Source organism: Amborella trichopoda, chromosome 2, assembly GCF_054954075.1.
Source record: "Amborella trichopoda isolate Santa Cruz 75 chromosome 2, AtrichopodaSantaCruz75HAP2 v2.0, whole genome shotgun sequence".
Classification (NCBI taxonomy): domain Eukaryota; kingdom Viridiplantae; phylum Streptophyta; class Magnoliopsida; order Amborellales; family Amborellaceae; genus Amborella; species Amborella trichopoda.
Window position 1 is genome coordinate 57,167,833 of NC_142337.1, and position 20,367 is coordinate 57,188,199.

At 39.4% G+C, this 20,367-nt stretch overlaps 1 protein-coding gene and 1 pseudogene across 13 annotated transcripts in view; one reads left to right on the plus strand and one right to left on the minus strand.

Moving 5' to 3' along the window:
- Window positions 1-14,115, plus strand: part of LOC18431331 (transducin family protein / WD-40 repeat family protein) — a 40,873-nt gene extending 26,758 nt beyond the window's left edge. For all 10 annotated transcript variants that reach the window (XM_006841456.4, XM_011623934.3, XM_088858789.1 and 7 more), the window contains exons 11-13: window positions 5,819-5,930; window positions 12,872-12,946; window positions 13,033-14,115. In XM_006841456.4, coding sequence (XP_006841519.1) covers window positions 5,819-5,930; window positions 12,872-12,946; window positions 13,033-13,203 — 358 coding nt within the window. In that variant the 3' untranslated portion in view covers window positions 13,204-14,115. The remainder of the gene's footprint in view (window positions 1-5,818; window positions 5,931-12,871; window positions 12,947-13,032) is intronic.
- A 3,463-nt stretch (window positions 14,116-17,578) lies between these two features.
- Window positions 17,579-20,119, minus strand: LOC105420435 (pentatricopeptide repeat-containing protein At3g22690 pseudogene; annotated as a pseudogene). Of its 3 annotated transcripts, none has more exons than XR_016049759.1 (2): window positions 19,591-20,116; window positions 17,579-19,393 (listed from the first exon to the last, which is right to left on the minus strand). The product of XR_016049759.1 is annotated as a pentatricopeptide repeat-containing protein At3g22690 pseudogene, transcript variant X2 (transcript). The 3 variants fall into 3 exon arrangements; XR_016049760.1 differs by having other exon boundaries at window positions 19,503-20,026; XR_016049758.1 differs by having other exon boundaries at window positions 17,579-20,119.
- Window positions 20,120-20,367: the final 248 nt, after the last annotated feature.

A 20,367-nucleotide genomic window follows, 5' to 3' on the forward strand; every position in this document is an offset into this window, starting at 1 on the left:
TGAGAGCACAGAAATGTACCATGGATTTAAGATTCTAGGAATTCAAGTTTTTGAACATTACTAGGGATGCTTTTGATTGAACCGCTCAAATATGGTTTTAGTACAATCAATGTTAGCCATTATAATATAATGAAACCACACTTCTAGAAAACCATATCTGTGGCATTTGTATGACCCAAAATTTTTGCACACGCACTCTTTTCATCCCAACCCCCTTCCTCCCCACCCCCCACCCCAAAAAAAAAAGTCTGCACATTAGATATAAGACAAAATGAGTCCAACAATGAATCTAAAACAGTATATGTTTAAAAATTAAGATGAAATAAATGGCCCTAATATGATTTTTGAAGATTGTCTCATTATATTTTTTTAGAATGTTAACTTTTATATATATGGAAAAAGTTTATATAAGGTTTCAACCTTATAATGTAGAACTACAGATGCACCTCAAAAATCCATCAGAAAACTTGTTTTAATGTTGAAAAACCCTGTGATTGATCATCTCGACATCGAGATGTATGACTATGAAAATTAAAAAGATTTTGAGTCTCAAAAATAGTGCATCTTACAACATATTATCTACACCGTCTATTTTCAAGATTTTCATATGTTTATAGATTGACTTGATTTTAACTATTTTTGAAATTTAAAATTTTATAATTAGATATAAAAATAGATTTTGAGATAATCTCACGAACATTTTACATCAAAATTATATATTATGATGAAATTTGAAGGTGCTCTATAGTGGGATTGTTTACGGTTGCAACCATATGGAAACCACACCCTATATATATAGTAAAGAGACCCGACTATAGTTGTTGGAAACGTCTATGATTCCGAATCATTTCTGGAATTGGAATCACGAAATCGTGTGTATCAAAAGTTTCAGAATCTAGGAATCATTGTTCGTACGATTCGGATTTGAGAAAAATGATTCTCACTATTTCAAAATCGCGAATCAAAAAATTAGGAATTGTGTGTTTCCTATTTGCAAGAATTGATGTCCCTTCATGTTGGAATCGTGTTTCATACCTATATGGAATCACACATGACCCCACTTGTTTCGGTAGTTGCTGGAATCGTGATTCCTAAAAATATGGAATCGTGATTCCTAAAATTCTAGAATTGTTGTCCCCATCAACTTGGAATCAACATTCTCACCATTCCGGAATCGTGATTCTCCCCATATTGGAATCAAGATTCTCCCCTTACTAGAATTGCGAACTGATTCCCTCCAGTATATGAGAGAAGTATTTAGAAAATATATAAATTTACCCATTACTACAAGATCGAATTTTGGTATGTATATACTCCGTCCAAGACTTCAAGTACTAATGTCAACGTTTATGAAATCTTTGTGGACAATCCCATACAATGGACTCGGTCTACCGATAACCCTATTATGCTTACAAGGTCTGGAGCTAGTCTATGGCATACAAGGAGTGAGAACAAGGGCAAGCTCCCTTTATCTCCTTTCCTTGAATTATAAATTAAGTACATAACATAGTAATTCTTCTTTGTTAAATGTAGTTTTGAGTCTTTGGACTTTTGAAAATTGAATTATTCAATTTTTAGTCATTTTCTCAGATATTTAATGATTAATTTAATCTAAAACACCACACAGGGCACTTCGCTCATATCCTTATTATCGTCTTATTTTGCTTGAAGAAAAGCATTTTTATCCTCTTATTCAACTTGAAGAAATGATGATGCCGATCATATATTAAACATTATTACATTAGTAGTTTAGTGCCAACACCATTTACCAAACATTATTAAATTTGAAATAACATATTTTTTTAGTATTATTTATTCTTAGTAGGAGTTCTTAAAAAGTAACATGGAATGAATGATGAAAATTAGTAAATAAGAAAATAAAAAATGTAACATATTACTTATATTTTAAAATTTGATTTTATTGCCATGTGCAACAACTTCAAATTCTCTCACGCTCTCATACATGTCGCGCTCACTCATGATTGAGCACATATCGAAGGGTTTCTGCTCTCCTTATGCTCACATATTACTCATATTTAAAATTTTGATTTTATTGCCGTGTGCAACAACTTCAAATTGTCTCATGCTCTCATACTTGTCGCGCTTACTCATGATGGAGCACATATCAAAGGGTTTCTGCTCTCCCTGTGCTCACTTTGATTCCTGACAACATGGATTCGTAATTCCTTAATACTTTGAATCAACGTTTAGCATAAGTAGAATCGCATTGTTGTGTAGCAAGGAATCACAATGTCTGCGATATAGAAACTTGATTCCAAACAACATGCATTCGCAATTCCAAAAAATTTAGAATCAATGTTTCTCACAAGGAAAATCACATTCTTGTGAAGCTAAGAGTCATAAGGTCCTCGATATGGAATCTTGATTCCGGCAATCCAGGAATCGAGATTCCTAAACTAGGTGGAATTGCGTTCTGCAAAAAATGGAAACGTGATTCCTTTATTTTAGAATCGACTTTCACCTGGGGAAACGACGAATCGAGATTTTGAAACGGAATCGTACCCTCATAGGCGATTCGGGTAACTATAGTCTCGACAGGGTGAGAAAGTAGAACCTAGCCACAGGAGGCTAGCAGAGGTACAGGGGGGAGAAAGAGAGGGGGATAGATAGAAGGCATAATTAAATGGCCATCTTTTTTATAGTTACATTGAAAACAAAGCAACCAAGAAAAAGAAACCCATTCAAAACAAGTTGTCCTTCACGAAGATAGTCAAACGAAATCGAGGAACTTCTTCACTAGTTGCTCCTGCTTTGGCCATGGTGTCTACATCGTGGTTTGCTTCCCTTCACAAGTGCTTCCATACGACCCGAAGTCCCCAGCAAAGATGGGTTATTTCGTCAAAGATGTGAAATAGAGTCCGAGGGGAGGAAGAAGAGTTCTAGGCCCAGGTGATCACGTTCTTCGAATCTCCCTGTACTGTGACTTATTCAAACCTATGTTGTGAGAGACGCCTCATACCCTCTAGCAGTGCCAAAGCTTCTACCGTCATTGATACCTTGTGGCTTATGAATTTGGAGATAGTTGCTATCGGCTCCCCCAAGTGGTTCCTAAGGATGACACCTACTCTTGAGGGACCTGGATTCCCTAAAGAACACTCATCGAAGTTTTGTTTGAAGTGTCCCAGGTTCAACGGGCTCCAGTATGAGGCTTTAGATACTTTTCTTTTGGGATGGTTAAGTAACGCATTTCAATTCTGGTGGAAAGCTGTTGGGGCAACTCCTTTGAAGTATTTGTGGTTTGAAGCCCAAAAGATCAAGTTTGCTTTGATTTTGGCAAAGAGGAGGTTTGGGGTTGAGGATTCTCCTTCAAAAATCCTCTGGTTTCGCTCAATCCAGAGCGCCCACAAAGTTCCTGCTGCCGCTGTTTTCCAAAGTTGGATCCCTGATTTGGACCACGGGAAAGGTTCTATGGCACCGAGGATTGCTGCTGCATCTTTGGGAGTGACCCACCGAATTTCAAAGAGTGATAAAATTTTACCCCACACCTCAAAAGCGAAGGGGCAAGATAAGAATAGGTGGTAGTTGGATTCCTCATCATTGAGGCACAAGGAGCAGCGGTTAGGCATAGAGAAGCCTGTCCTCTGGAGTTTAACCACAAAAACATCTGAAATCTTTGAGGGGCAAACGAGTTCCAAGCTTGCGCCACTCGGGAGGTCGGATTTAAAGGGAAGGTTGGGGGTTGAGAGTGAAACAAGTAGAAGGATGAGACCGAGAAAGTTCTTGAGGCAGAGGGAGTCCAAACCAACCTGTCCTGACCTTGAAGAGCTAGGAAACAAAAGGAGAGAGAATGAGAGAGGTTTGAGAAAAGAGTAATCTCTTCATCAGAAAGGTCTCTCCTGAAATTGGGGTGCCATGATCAGACAGCTTCTGTCTCGATCATTTCCTCTGAAACAGTTGCTCCTTGGTTTCTCTCCAATGAGAATAATTTTGGGAACTGTTCTTTGAGAGTTTGTTGGCCAAACCAAAGGTCTAACCAGAATCGACCCTATTTCCTTCTTTTGGGTGGAGCTTAAGGCCTTTATTGAAAGAATGAAAGGTCAAGATAATAGATCGTAGATTGTTTCATTATATTGACTACACAAATATTGCATCAAATCACTCATATATATATATATAGGAAAAGTTTTCCCAACGCCTATAGGCGAAAATGAACAGTGATTTCACCTTACGTTCATCACTGTCCAAAGTTCATCCCACAGTCACGATTGTCCGGTAGTGTTTCATTTTTCATTTTTTTTTTCTACAAATCAGCATGATTTGAAATTTGGAGCGTGTGTACATCTTAGTGAGGCGCACCTAAAAATAATAATTCGTGAAAAGACAAATTGACCAAAATACCCTCCAAAACTTGAGGGGTATATTGGTCAATTTTTTTTATATAAAATATGTTTTTGATATTTTTGTAGATTCACCTATTTTTGATGAACACACGTTCCAAATTTCAAGTCATTCTGATTTATAGACAAAAAATGAAAAATGAAATGCTACCTGATAATCGTAACCGTGCGATGAACTTTGGACAGTGATGAGGGTAGGCGAAATCACTGTTCATTTTTGCCTATAGGCGTTTTATAGTGTCTTCCATATATATATATATATATATATATATATATATATATATATATATAATTTTCGCACGAACGATCACCGGGTGCAGTCGTACACATTAGTTCCTTAAAAAGATGTCCTGACTCAGGTTTGTGCTTCTGTTTTCTTTTTTTCTCGTTTTTTTTTTTTTTGGGGCGGGGGTCGCTATGTATGAAGTGCATAATGTGGACCAAGATTCATGTAGCTGAATTTAAATAGTTGGAGTAAGGCTTGGATGATGATGACGAAATGCATAATGCCAACAGTTCCTAAAGGCGAGTTTTATGTTTCTTATAGCAAAGGCATGTGGATTGTGGTTTCAACATAACCATCATGAATTGACAAAAAATGAATAAATAAAAACACAATTATCATGAATTATTGGCATTATGGGTATGCTTTCAGACCTTCATTATAGAGGAGAATATTGTTGCCTTGAAGTGCTGGATTGGCCATTCTTCAAAAAAGAACGCTACTGGAATGGGCAGTCAAATTCAGCATCAAGGGTTTTTTGAGCTCCAAAAATGGTTTGTACTTAATTGGCAAGAAGGCTCTGACTGAAGGTTATTTCAATGACTTCAACAGAGCACACTTGAAGAAAATAACATTTGAAAGTTTTAAAATTGAAAAGAAAAGAAAGATGGCTAGAACTGTCTAACAATGACAATAGTCAAACTATTGCAAGGCAGATTCGGGCACCCCTTCCTTACATATGGCCTGGCAGTGCCCATAACTGTACTCAGGTAACAAAGCTGAGTCATATCTATTCTAGGTAGGAGATGTATTGATCTGTTGGAAATCAGTTAGTTGACATTTAACAAATTGATATTCTTTCCGTCCATTTTCTTTTCTTTGTCCTATATTCTTTGAATAGGTTTTCTCCATTCTGTATTCTTTGATTGTATTTTGCTGTGCCAGCCTATTCTTTCGCTCACTTGCAAATTCAATTTCTCGCTGACTGTTCCATGTGGTATACCGTTTTAAGTCCAATAAATGTCCACAACTTTGGCTAAAATGATCATAATGAGTCCACTTTGTTGTTCTCTGTCGTTACTTGCCATTATTTGTGATGTAAAATGAAGTAGAGCATGATCTGCATTTTCGGAATCCTGGTCTCTGAATAGTAACTGATAAAAATTAAATGGCAGCATGATCAAGCTACAGAGAGATTATAGCTTTTTTTTTTTTTTTTCTTTTTTGGTTTTTGCAGGTCAATCAATGCAAGTCATGTTCTTCCTTCAATACATGGTATTTTGGTGAATCATGGGAGGTACATTGCAGCTAAGGAGCCCTACAAACAACTTCTTGACACTTTACATGAGGTAATGTGCTGGGAGACATCATTCTATGTTTGCAATAAATAAAGAAGACCTATACAGTGGTTTTTTTCTATATTACATGAAGTAGTTATGCTTCTTTGTACAGAAATTTTCAGAGTATCTGCACCACTCAGACTTTCAATTTACTTTCAAATTATATCTCAGACCAATATACTTGTATCTGGCCTCGAGCTTGGCACTCCTCACATTAACAAAGTACAGGCGTAAATGTAATGTGATTCCTTTAGTAAGCCATAAATTTTCTATAAATTCAGGTGTAATTTTTAATCTTTGAAAAAACCTAAGCAACAACTAGAAAACTCGCACACTTTTAAGGAGGAGAGAAGTCCCATCTCCCATGCGACATCATCCCTTGTTTTGCATTTTTGATATCTTCCATCCCTAGGATTGCAACATTCCCCTAGGTGTGTGGCAAAACTTTGAAACTTCTAAGCACTGTAATCTCCCCCACGATGGCCTTCATTCGTTAATGGGACTTTCACATCCCCTTAATCCCACTTAGTGGCATTTAGTGAATTACCCTCAACAATACAAAAACGCAGATCGGAAGTTTTTAAATATGGACATCTAATAACTGTTTCTCAATATCAGCTTTAACGATAAAGAGCCCCCTATACCCCTTTAAGGTATCACTATGTGGAAAAAGATGATTCCTCAGAAACCCCATTATGAAAGGGGAGGAGAAAACGAAAACAAAATTCCTAACACCCCCATTTCGTTTGGCATATCCATCAGAAATTTCATTTGATGACTCCTGTCTGGTTGTATCTGGACTCTGGTCCTCAGTCTAAAGACCTCAATGGAGTGGTCTATGTTTTCTAAAACTTCTCAGCTCTTCATGGCATTGCTGCTCATCAGAAGGCCTAGCGTGTTGTTGCTGTCTTTTATGACATTAAGCAGGTCCTGCTGATGAGAAAATCATGTTGTTTCTTTCATCCCAGATTTTCCTGTCACAATAAATGATGCTGGCACAAGGTGGCTCCCTTTTTGTTTGACTAGTTGAAGCCATAGCCTACAAAATTGATATAAAGTACTTAGGAATCGTAATTAAAATATTAATGACCTCGACAACCCTATCTGTGCCAATGTTCAACTTCAAAATGAATCTCCATTAGTGAAAGAGATGATTTAAAGATCCCGTCCAGTTTCCTACAAACTATACAACACAACTGCGATCAAAAGAGCCTGAAGTTTAAAATTATGAGCAGTTAAAATGTCATTTATAGCATAACCATGAAAGTCAGCCGCTCTGATGTATGAGGAGGTGGTTCTCTTTTCTCCATGTCAACCGTGTTGGAAAACTGGACTTGTACTACAAGCATATGGAGATGTAAATAGACTTGAGACATCTGAAAATATCCAGATCTTACACGACTGACCACTTCCATTGTCAGCTGGCTCCTCTCCTCTCAGAGTTATCCTGCATGAGGTATTCATCTGGTACCCTGATTGGATGTCTTGTAACACGCCACCACACCACTCTTTTGGATTATTTTTGCCATTCGACTTGTGTTGCAACCGTCCATTAGGCATCCATTTTGAAGTTAATAAGAAGGCTTCAATCCATTGCAATTCTGCTACTCTGGAGGGGATCATACCTAGAAATTCAATGATGATTGTGTAGAGGCCAGGAGACAAAAATCGGTTGATACTGTGAGGTCTCAATTTTTATTCAGGAATGACTGCTTAAAGATTAGCAATTCCCGTTTTCTTCCCCTCTCCTGGCCCCTCCAACAGAAAGCTCCATTGACCTTTTGCTGTTGATTGTCACTAGTAAACAGCTGGCCCTGATGCCCTTTTTCGTACAAAAACAGCAATGTTGGTAACCTGTAACTACATTAATACAGTACTGTCTTTTTCACTCTAGAAAAGGGTCACTTGCCTTTGGCCTCTGAAGCTTCTAAATACCCTCCTAGGCTTCATTAACCAACTTAGAGATGTTAGAGTTTGATGCACAAGTCCACATCCATGTAATCCATCTCTACTGCACAAGCCAGATCTTTGAAACAAGTGACTTAAAAGCCTCTAGTCTTCACAGCCAAAAAAAAAAAAAAGACAGAAAAGATGGTGCAATTTACATAAGCTTTACTTTTCAGAAATCACCGCTGTTTGTAAGTCATAAGCTTCCAATCTACTCAATTATCTGGGTAAAGAAACATGTTTCTTGTCTATATTGTTATAAGATCTTCCTCCCTCTGTTTTTACCGGCATTTCTCCTTCATTTAAAATCATCTTTCCAAATGCTTTTACCCCCATTTTATCCTTTGTTCGTCTTTCTAATTGTTTTTTACTGGCATTTCATCCTTTGCCTGGTTTCACCATTTCTGTACAATGAGAGTTGTTTCGCATAGTACGTTAATTATTTCAGTCTAATTGCTAAAATAAGATGTTTGAACTTTGAACTTTCAGTGCCAGATACAAAACTCATTGCTATTAGTGTCATGCCCAGCTTGCATCACGAGAAGTTCTTGCTGGCAAAATTTATTTGCACAACTACAAATAAAAAATAGGAAAAATATCTCCGTACACCCTATTTTGGTGTACTATTTCCCAATGGACCCACATATTTTAAAATTTGCTAGCGGCATAGAGGTTCCGGAAAACATATCTTCTAACCCCTTAGACCCAGTTGACCCCCTTTTACCACCACCTTTTACCCCAAACAAAATCTAAAAAGACAGCTCTATTACTTTCTAAAAGATAAACATTTTTTTTCTCCCTCTCTCTCTCTCTCTCTCTCTCTCACCTCAATCCCCCAACCCTCTCCCTCTCACTCTCTTGCCGCTCTCCTCCAAGCCCTCTTTCTCTCTCTATCTCCTCTGTCCCCCAACCCCTCTCCCTCTCATTCTTGTGCAAGAAGAAGCATCAAACAATCCAGAAATTAGGGTTCTTGCTGGTTTTTCATTCCTAGAAAAGGCAGTCTGCCTTTTGATCGATTTCACCCTCTATAGTCAGTCATTCCGGCTGATTCTTGATTTGTTTTAAAGGTTTTTGAGTTAGCTACAAAGCCCTAATCAGATGGAGCTTATAAATTGTCATTTCGATTCGACAAGGAGCCTCAAACAATCAGAGTACGTGAAGTTCTTGTTTGCACAAAACCAGTCTACTTTTTTATTGATTTCATCCTCAATAGTCAGTCATTCGACTGATTCTTGATTTGTTTTGAAGGTTTTTGAATTAGCTACAAAATTCCTAATTATTTAGACCTTATAAATTGTCATTTTGATTCAGTAAGAAGCGTCAAACGATCAGAGTTTATGTGGGTTTTTGTTTCCAGAAAAACCAGTCCACCTTTTGAACGATTTCATCCTCTATAATGGGTCAATCGACTAATTCTTTATTTGTTTCAAGTTTTTTGAATTAGATACAGAAGCCTTAATCAACTGGAGCTTATAAATTGTGATTTCGATTCAATAAGGAGCTTCAAACGATCAGGCCCTTTTTTTGAAAAAAAACGAATTTCTATTAATTTGAATTTCTAAAAATAAAGTTATAGCCACCAGGCTCAAGGAGGTCCTTCATTGGATCATCTCCCCCACCCAAGGTGCCTTTGTTAAGGACCGACAAATCCTCAATGGAGCTTCCGTTGCTCACGAGTGTCTCCACTCACGGCACCAGTCTCTCTCCTAGGGTTAGTTATAAAGCTAGACTGGGAAAAGACGTACAACCATATAGATTGGTCTATTCTCGATCAGACCCAGGATGGAATGGCTTTGTTCCTTCATTGGATCATCTCCCCCACCCAAGGTGCCTTTGTCAAGGATTGACAAATCCTCAATGGAGCTTCCGTTGCTCACGAGTGTCTCCACTCACAGCACTAGGGAAAACTCCTAGGGTTGGTCATAAAGCTACACTGTGAAAAAACGTACGACCATGTAGATTGGTCTATTCTCGATCCAGGATAGAATGGGCTCTGGTCCCTGGTGGCACAATTGGATCAAGGGGTGTGTATCATCTGCGTCCTTCTCTATCCTCCTCAACAGTTATCCCATAGGCTTCTTTAGGTCCTCTTGTGGGCTGAGACAGGGAGACCCCCTCTCTCCCTTCTTGTTTGCTATTGCGGCTAGGGTATTCAGCCGGTCCATTTCGGGCCTCTATGAAGCTAGCCTTCTTACAGGCTTCCACTTAGGGGCCCATGGGCATGTGATCTCTCATCTCCAAAATGCAAACGACACCGTCCGCTTCTGTGATGCCTCAACTCAGCAGGTTGATACCTTGCGGGTTTTCTTTAAGTGCTTCAAATTCGCAACGGGTTTCTGAGTTAATATGGCCAAGTCCTCCATGATGGGGGTTGCTTTGAGCAGCCATTCTGTCGAACTCCTAGCAGCTCGGTGGGGTTGCAAAGTCGACCATCTGCCTTCCACCTACCTTGGCCTTCTCCTCTGTATAGGGAAACCAAAGCAAGGTTTCTGGAGTCATCCGAGAGACAAATTTGATCAGTGTCTTGCTGCCTAGAAGGGTAGGTTTCTTTTTCCAGCGGGCAGCACGACTTTAATTAAGGCAACCCTATCAAATATTCAAGTCTTCCAAATGTCCCTTTTCTTTATGCCTGCCTCGGTTCTTGCACGGTTGGAACAATTCATGAAACAATTCCTTTGGTTAGGAGGGGGACGTCGCAAATTCCACCTCATCTCATGGGACAAAGTTCGCAGACCTCTTTGGGCTGGCGGCTTGGGCATCCGTAGGATTAAGCTCTACAATTTGGCCCTTTTAGGTAAATGTTGGTGGCGCTTCGCCACTCACCACAACCACCTTTGGAGATAGGTGCTTTCATTGAAATATCGTATCCCCAACTCCGCTTGGTTCGCCCTAGAGGGTGGGCTTAACAATTCCTTTGGGATTTGGAAAGCCATTAATCGGTCTCTCCCTCCTTTCAAGGCTCACACTCGATTCCGAGCCAGAAGCAGCAACAGGATCCAATCTTGGTTGGACCTCAGCATGGGCCACTCCCTGCTTATGGAAAGGTTTCATAATCTCTATCGTCTGGCCTCAGATCGAGGCGGCAGTTCCGGAATACTTCGATGCCATAGGGGGGACCAGAGTATGGAATCGTAGATTCTGAAGACCTCTGGGGCAACACAAGGAAGCCAACTTCATCGCCCTCTCGTCCCTGCTACACTCTCTCTTCCTTCCTAACCAGGGCCAAGATACCCTCATCTGGGCCCCCACTCCTTCATGTTCTTTCTCAGTCTCATCTTTCTACAAAGTTCTTCATGCCCAAGCCATCTCTTTGTCCCCTTCGATTGTTGCCCGGGCCTGGTCTAATCTCTCTCCCCCTAAAGTGAGATGGTTCACGTAGATTCCGTGCTCGGAAAGAGCCCTAACGGTGGACCAGCTACAACGGAGAGGCTTTCTACTCCCTAACAGATGCATTATGTGCTTCAACAAGGAGGAACCTAATCCTCGTCTCTTCCTTCATTGCCCCCTTGCTGAGGCTCTTTGGGCGGATATACTGCACCTTTTTGGATGGCAGTGCATAACTCCAATCCATCCCCCATACATTCCAGCAGCTCTTCTCCCCTCCTTGGCCCAAACGAGGGCGCTCCTACGGCGGACAACAGTATTGGCCTGTTGTGGACCTTATGGAAAGAGAGAAATTGCAGAATCTTCCAAGGCAAGATTAAATCACTCGACTATGTCACCGACTTCCTTAGAGCTTCCATTATTTGCTGGGCCAAGAACAGCGAGGTCTTTAAGCACGCCTCTACCTCGGACTTCCACCAAAGCTGGCGGACCCTCATCTCTCTTTACCCCACTATCCCTTCCCACTCCTCCTTCTGGCGACCTCCCAATCCAGATCAAATCAAATTAAACTTCAATGGTTGTTTATCGGGTAACCCGGGCCTGTCAAGGGTAGGAGGCTTATTTCGAGACTCAATGGGGAATACTGTGTATTCCTATTGCAACCACATTGGTATCACGGATTCAACAATAGCGGAGGTCACTGCGCTCCTTGAAGGCCTTGGAGCTTTCAACCCCAGCTTGGAAACCTTCCCTCATCATTGAAGGGCACAACCGCAATGTTATTGAGTGGGCCTCAGGAGCGGCACCCTGTCCTTGGAGATTGCAGTACCTCTTCGAAGAAATCTTCTTTTGCTGCTCAGCCTCACAAATCTCATGGACACGTACTCAGAGGGATGCCAACTCCGAAGCCGATGCACTTGCCAAAGACGGAGCCTCATCAACTCTTTCATCAACTGGAACTTTTTTAGTTTTTCATTCCCATTCTTCTTTGCGTTTGCTATATTTGATTACCCCTTCAGAGGGACTCAGTTTTTGGAACGCATGAAGTTCTAGTGTAGGGCCTCATTTTTGTAGGGGCCCCTGCTCTTTTCTTTGCTCATTTCCCAATCTCAAAACAAAAGGTAAGCATTCTTAAAAACAAAAAACAAAATAAATAGAAAAAAAAATTATTTTTATTGGGGGAGAATGGCGATAGAGAGAGAAAGAGGATTTGGGGGAGAGGGGTTGGGGGAGAGAGGCGAGAGAGTGAGAGGGAGAGGGTTGGGGATTGAGGTGAGAGAGAGAGAGAGAGAGAGAGAGAGAGAGAAAAAGACTATCTTTTAGAAAGAAATAAAGCTGTCTTTTTAGAATTTTTTTGGGGCAGAAAAGTGTGGTGGAAGGGGGTCAACTGGATCTAGAAGTTAGAAGATATGTTTTTTGGAACCTCCATGCCTCTAGCTAGCTTTAAAATCTATGGGTCTATTGGGAAATGGTACACCAAAATGGGGTGTACAGATATATTTTCCCTAAAAAGTAAAAGGACCAACTTATGCAGTCTATCCCATAACATGTGAAAGCAACACATTTTACTTGCATTTCTGTATTAGACTGTTTAGACTGTCAAAGAATACAGCTCACTTATCAGTTTTTTCAGGGATTCAGTTCATAACTGGATTAATCCATCCTTGTATCTATTGCAGATTACATCGGCCAGATCTTCAATAATTCAACCTATGTTACAATTATCCGGACGCTTGGATCTCGTTATGTCTCAGGTTTAGTAGGGACTTCCTTGGCCATTAATGTGACTTCAAAATGTGAAAGTGGTATCGGAAATGATCAGGCTGTCTTATGTGTGCAGATAACTGCTAGAAAGGGCGAAACACAAATTATCAGTGAAGTAGCGCATGATCAGGCAATTGTTGAAATGGAAGAAGATGAAATTGAAGATGAAGAGCAAGACGATATTAATGAGTATGTGTATGGAGAGGATAATTCAGAAAGTGAGAGTGATGTTGATGATAACCAGTAGGCTTTCAAAGGGCAGGAGTTCTGGGAGTGACCATCTGTCTTGCTAAAAAAAGCCCTCGGTTTCAGAATTAATCAAATGGGTTGATTTAGGGGCCTAACCAAAATTACTTTCGCCTTTATTTTCAATCCGAAACCGATTTCAGTTTTGTAAAATACTGGAATAGCATTACTATCCTTTTTTATCCTTTTTCTTTTTTTTTTGGTTGCGGGGTTGGGGGTCATTTAGTTTGTCTTCTTTACCTAAGAAGTGAGAGTTGTCTTTGCCTAAAGTGAACAAAATTTCCTTGGGTTCCTGGGATAGAAAGTCAAAGCACCTGAATTTCCTCGAAATTGATGCTGTATTTGTTGAAAGACGAGCAAAAATGCCCATGTACCATCTCAAACAATACCTACACAATTTTGTTGACCTCCCCTTTTTTGAAGAAAATTTTTGTAAACCCATCTTGTAGTTCTTTATTCTCGTGAATGATTAAACAGCCATGATTTTCCAGAAATGAGCAGAATTAGCCCTATTTGTACTGGAGATGAGTGAATGTGTGCTTTGATGAGGCACCTTGTTTCCTACAAGTGTTTACATACCTTTCTTTTCTTTTTTTATTTGTAGTACAAGTAGCTTTTTCTGAACGTTGGCCCAAGCATTCTTGAAGTCCTTTTCGACCTTTTCTTCTGACTCTATTTAATTATTCTACTGCTCAAACTGGGGGATGTTTCCCATTAGTAATCGGGAGATTAGATCCTAAAAGCCAATGTTGAACTCTGTGCCTTGTAACTTCCTTCTGAAAAGTAATGTTGCAGCAACAGTATAATCTCTTTTTAGTGTTTTTTACATTCAATGTTGTAGCTTACAGCCCTGGTGTGAAATACCATGACATTTTAGAATGTAGTCCAATCAGTAAACTGATTCAAAGGCAAATTGAAATGCCTGCCCTTCGCCATTTGGTTATTTTCTTACTGTTTTTGCAAAGAAATACAATGGCATCTTAGAATGTGCTTAGTGAAATGACTGATTTAATGGTAGATTGAAATGCCTGTCATTAGCTGTTGGTCGTTTGCCTTGTGAGTTTTTATTGATGATTGTCAGATTGAAAATCTTGTTTCAAATAAGATTTTCTGGTGATCCCCAGTAGGGTTGTATCGATTTGAGAGTAACATACCATGTGGTAGGAGTTACAGTACTGTGGTTATGGCCACCAAAGCAACGTTAGGATTTTCCTCTGGAGAGATTTATTTATAGACTGACTGACAGGGATTTTGTTGGTGATATTGAACATTTCAAGTATGTATGCTCGTGGAGCTTTCTGATGTTGCCCAGTGAATTTGAAGTTTTCCTGGTGATGTCTGGTTTTTCAAAGGGGAAGTGTTTTCTGGTGAGTTCTAAGATGTAAAACACGCACGCACGCACGCACGCACGCAGAGAGAGAGTGAATGAGAGGGTGAGAGAGAGTTGCATAGGAGATTTGATTGTCATTGGCGATCTCGATTCAACTGTTTGGTTTTTACTTGGGGTCTCTATGTTGTAATTCCTCGAGTATTCTTCATTCTGTTGTACTTCTCCGAGTTCAATGAAAGTTAAGATGTTAAATATAGTAGTGGTTCGTAGAGAGCGGGAGAGTCGCAAGCGATGATTTAAAAAACCGACCGGTGACTAGGATTGACCACCGCAAAAACTGGTTTGGATTGGTGAGTCTGTGGTCAGAATTGCCATTTTATTGTGGAAAAATAGTGAACCGGCAAAAAAATACGTGCAAAAATAATGAACCGGTCACCAGTTTGTATCGGTGAATCGGTGTTTTACTATAGCAAAATGTTGTTTTACTAAGCAAATTGTTGGTTTTCTTTTAGACCAGGACAATTTTCTATATATTTAGAGAATTGATGGGGCGACCCGGTCAGACTAGGCAATTTCATGCCAACCCGGAGTTTTTGAAAGCACTGGTTTGCAATGATTCGCGTCAAAAGGGGTTATATTTTCTGACATCTCCATATTTCAAATTTAGGGATGCACAATGTTAATGTTAATTTGCTTGTCTTTCATTTTGAGGGATAAATACCACGTCCAATGTTCGACTCCTGCCACTAACTAATTCTACGAGAGAAGAAAAAAAAGGTAATCTCTCAAATACTTCTCATACTACACTACTAACTCTCAACGTGGTTTATTTTTGTAGCTACCTCCAATACTACACTATTAACTCTCAACATGGTTTATTTTTGTAGCTACCTCCGATACTACACTATTAACTCTCAACATGGTTTATTTTTGTAGCTACCTCCAATAGTACACTATTAACTCTCAACATGGTTTATTTTTGTAGCTACCTCCAACTTGAAAGTTGAAAGTTGAAAAGTGACCTTTTTTAAGAACAAACTATCCTCGTTTTAACCTTTTTGATTGGCACAACTTGAATATAGGCTGTCCGGCATGCAATGTGCTGGACAGGCACAATTTCAATATAAGCTCGTGTGATGCACTTTGTGTTGAACTGGTATAATTTGAATATCAGAAGCCAGTCCAGCACAATTTGTGTCAGTTAGAAATTGGTCACATTTTGTGCCGGACAGGCATATATTGGACATCACATTTTGGAAAATATTGGTTAAAATGGGCATAATTTGGTTTTAAAAAATTAACTCTTTTGCTTGAGGTTAGGTGTAAAAATAAATAATGCTGGAATTAATGGTGTGGTATTAAAGGGCAATGTCCAAAAAAGACAAATTGGGAGTATCTATAATTTTCCCCAAAGGAAAAGAGTAAGGGGGTTGATACGTATTTGCGATCCTATGCGGTCTTAAGATGGCTTCCCCTATTCTAAGAAAATTTCCCTTCTCCCTTGCATGCGTTTTCAGATGGACCTGAGCAGCTGGGCCCCTCTACCGTAAAGTTAGTCTCTCTGTTATGAGTCCTAAGTAACAAAACGGAGAAACTCATTAAGTCACAAGATAGAGGAATTTCAAATTTTTTTTAAATTTCTCAATTTCCACAAGGATTATCTATAAAGAGACCATTTATCTTTTGTACATGGATGCCACAATCATTCTTGTCTCTTAACTTGCAAAATGGGTGGCGGTAAAAGTGCCATTGAATAAACACAAAGTTCAAAAAATAAATTCTCGGACTGTGTGACTCACCCCAAGTCACACAATTTGACATCTAATGAGTGTGCGATTGATTGTGACCTCCATAAACAAAAATAAATAAAGAGTCTCTTTTGTAGACAATCCTATTCTCCCAAGTATCTTAAATGTTTTCTTTTTTTTAGTGTTGACTTGGGACATGGTAAGAATGGAAGACCAGCCCTCATCTTTCTTATGAAATTCTTAAAATAGCAGCAACCCTAAAATACATCCCCAAACTCAAGATAACCCCATGATATTGCATATTTCCCACAATCATTATAAAATTCTACCTCTGTTTGAATGCTACCTCCATTTGAAGCATAGTCATTAGGATCTAATGAGGGTTGGACCATTTTTAAAAAATTTATAGAAAAGAACAATAATTTAAAACATGGAATATATTAAAAAAATGTTTATCAACTTTGTTTAACTTGTCATACCAGTCAACAATGACTTTGATAAGTTTTCAACCATATAGGTTTTTACTTTAGATTTACTTTAGATCAAACATTCTAAAGCACTAGTCAGTGGTCTGACAATAAGATCAAGTGGTCCAGCCCAATCTTTATTAGGTATGATCCGAAATTCTCCAAATTTCCATTTTGTTGTGGATTTGGAGGATCTAACCCCTCTACTCACTACATCTCCCTTACACATTCTAAGGAATTACATCTCTTATATATAAACTTGAAACCCCACCATAAACTTACTAAAGATTATATTTGAAGCAGAACCAGTAGTTCAGAGAATAAATATCACTCTGCAAGTCATGGAAAAAATAAATATATTTAATTTAACCAAATCCATGAAGTATTGCAGTTTCTTGCTAGGCACTTCAATAGAGATTTATAAGGATTCAATCCATTGATCCTTCCTAAGGCGGTTGCTAGGGACCAGTTTTGGGTAGACAAGGAGTGAAGCCTAGAGTCTCCAGGTTTGGGTAAAGAGAGATACCTCAAAGTTCTTGAGGCATAACAGAGGACACACAAAGTTTTGGCGTTCAGGAAAGACGGACAAGGTGTTCACTTTTCAGGTTCGGAGAGAGAAACCGACCTTAGAGTTCTTTAGGCCTAGAAAGAGAATGCCAAAGCTTTTCAGGCTTGAGGAGAAGCGGATCCGGAGCATGCTCAGCAAGAGAAAAATATTAAAAAGCAAGCTAATTTAGAACTATTGGTCTAAAGTTTGGGAAACGTGGTATCACTGAAAGATATTTGAGGTTTCCCCTAAAAACTCATAGTAGTAATGATAATCACGAAATATTTGCAATTTATCTGAATCATTGATCTATAAATAATATTTGCTAACACAGTGGGGAGAATAAACAAGTTTCCCTTCATCCATGGCCTTGGACTCATTTTGCCTCAAAATCAGGCTATGGCCAGCTTCCTTCTTCCTAAAACCTCTCACTCTCATCAATTTTCTCACAGAACCAACTTCGTTCCACTTGCTAGCTGCTGCATACACATTCGATATGAGCAGATAAATTCCTTCACATTCAATTTCCTCCAATTCAAATCGTTTAATTACGCTTTCAGCTAGCTCCGTATTGCCATGGATCCTACAAGCACCCAAAAGAGCACTTAACACCGAAGCCTCAGGCTTCATTGGCATGTTTCTCACTACCTCCACAGCCTTGTCGAGAAGACCTGCTCGCCCCAAAAGGTCCACCATGCAACCATAATGCTCAACAGACGGCGTGATGCCGTAGACTTGACTCATACTATTAAACAACTCTTCACCTTCTTCAATTAACCCAGCATGGCTACAAGCTGACAAAAGAGCAACAAATGTTATATCATCAGGGGGGCAACCAGCCTTTTGCATCGCATGGAATAACTCTATAGCCTTGAAAGCGTGACCATGCATGGCTAGCCCAGATATCATAGCACTCCAAGTTGATACATTCCTATCATTCTGTCTGACACTCGCAAAAATACGATGGGCTACATGCATGCGCCCGCACTTAGCATACATTGTAATAAGGGCATTATCAATGACAAGATCATGTTCAATCCCTGTTCGTATCAAAATGGCATGGAAACATGATCCTAGACCCGCATCCCCCATTTGTGAACAAGCTGAGATCAAGCTCACTGTGGTGACCTTATCAGGTTTTAGTGGCATTGTGCTGAATAGGGCTAATGCTCGATTAGTGAGGCCAAATTGCGCATAACCAGTGATCATCGTGTTCCAAGAGAGAAGATCTTTTGAGGGCATCTGATCAAATAATGTTTGAGCAAATTCTATGTCTCCATGCCTAAGATAACCCGCTATCATGGTGTTCCAACATACTATATCTCTACTAGGCATCAGAAAGAAAAGTTTGCTAGCATCATCGATAGGTCCACGCTTCGCGTACATGTCTATGAGAGAATTGCCTATAACTCCATCCTGAATCATCCCAATTTTCTCTATGTGAGCATATATACTTCTAGCCATCTCAAAATCACGAACCTCCATAAACACCTTTAGAATTATGCCAATGGACACCTCATCAGGCTTTAAACAAGACATTCTCATTGCTCTGAAAAGACTAAGGGCCTCTTCAAAATGCTTCTCCCTAACATAGTTTGAGATCATTGTGTTCCAAGAGATGTGATCTCTTTGAGGCATGTTATTGAACACTAGCAGTGAAAGTTCTAAGCTTCCACACCTAGAATACATGTCAATAAGCGCATTATATAGACCAATTGACAAACAAATTTCATATTCAGTAATAAAACCATGAACCCATTTTGCGGTTTTGAGATTTCCCAACTTTGCACAAGCTGAAACCACACTTAACATCGTTATATCATTGGGTTTGAGCTCTCTCTCTAGTAATAACGTTTTGAAGAGAGAGATAGCCTCCTCACCAAGCTTCATACTAACATATGCACTAATCATGACATTCCAAGAAACTATATCTCTTTGGTCCATTCGATCAAATAGCAGTTTAGCCGATAATAAGTCGCTCGACTTTGCAAACCCATCAATCATAGCATTCCAACAACCCACATTTCTCTCAGTCATTTTATTGAACACTAAGTATGCACCATCAAGGCACCTGCACTTCGCATACATGTCAATAAGGCCTGCAGCAACAAAGAAATCAGCCAAAATCCCTCTTTTCAGTATAGTTCCATGAACCCACCTCCCCAGATCCAGATATTCCAATCTGGAACAAGAATAAAGCAAGCTTACCACTGTAATTTCATCCGGAACAACCCCATTTATCAGCATTTCCATTAAAATTTTAAAAGCTTCACAGTGTAAACCATTTTTAACATACCCAGATATCATAACGTTCCAAAGCGCCGAATTCTTGGAAATTTGGCCATGAAATAGCAGCCTTGGGGTTCTTAGATCACCAAAGGCAAAAGAGAGATGGATTAGAGAAACTTGAACGTAAGGATCAGAGTGAAAACCCGTTTTTAAAATTCGGGCGTGGATTTCTGAGGCCTTGTGAGAGGATCTTGAGAGAGAACAAGCTTTTAGAACAATGGGGAATGTAAAATTGTTGGGTGGAGCTCCATTTTGGATCATTTGGTTGTAGAAAGAGATTGCGGTTCGTGGACGGTTGGCTTGTGTATGGGATTTGATGAGAGCGTTCCATGAGGAGGGGTTGGCTTCTGTGGTGATTTGGCGGGTGATGGATTTGAAGAATGGGGTGAAGATGGTGGTCGGGTGCATTGAGGTGCATGATGCTTGTTGATGGAGAGAGAGACGACGATAGTCAAAATTAAGGGAGTGCATATAATGACACTATTGACCTTTACTCAAAACTATCACATCATGTGCAATTTGAGAGATTAGGTGTGTTATAAAGTTCCAGGACACTTATTTTGAACTTTCATTTTGGCCAATAGCCACCAACCGTTCAATAATCAAGATTAGTTGTGATCACCTTCACATACTTTTTTTTCAAAAATAATATTGTGTGCATTCGAGGCTGAGGCTCTAAATAATCAAAGTTAGGTGCACCTACAAATAGCGTCAAGAAATATGATTTCAATATTGAAAATCTTTATGGTAACCTTAAAATTTATTGTCATCTCTAATTATAAAA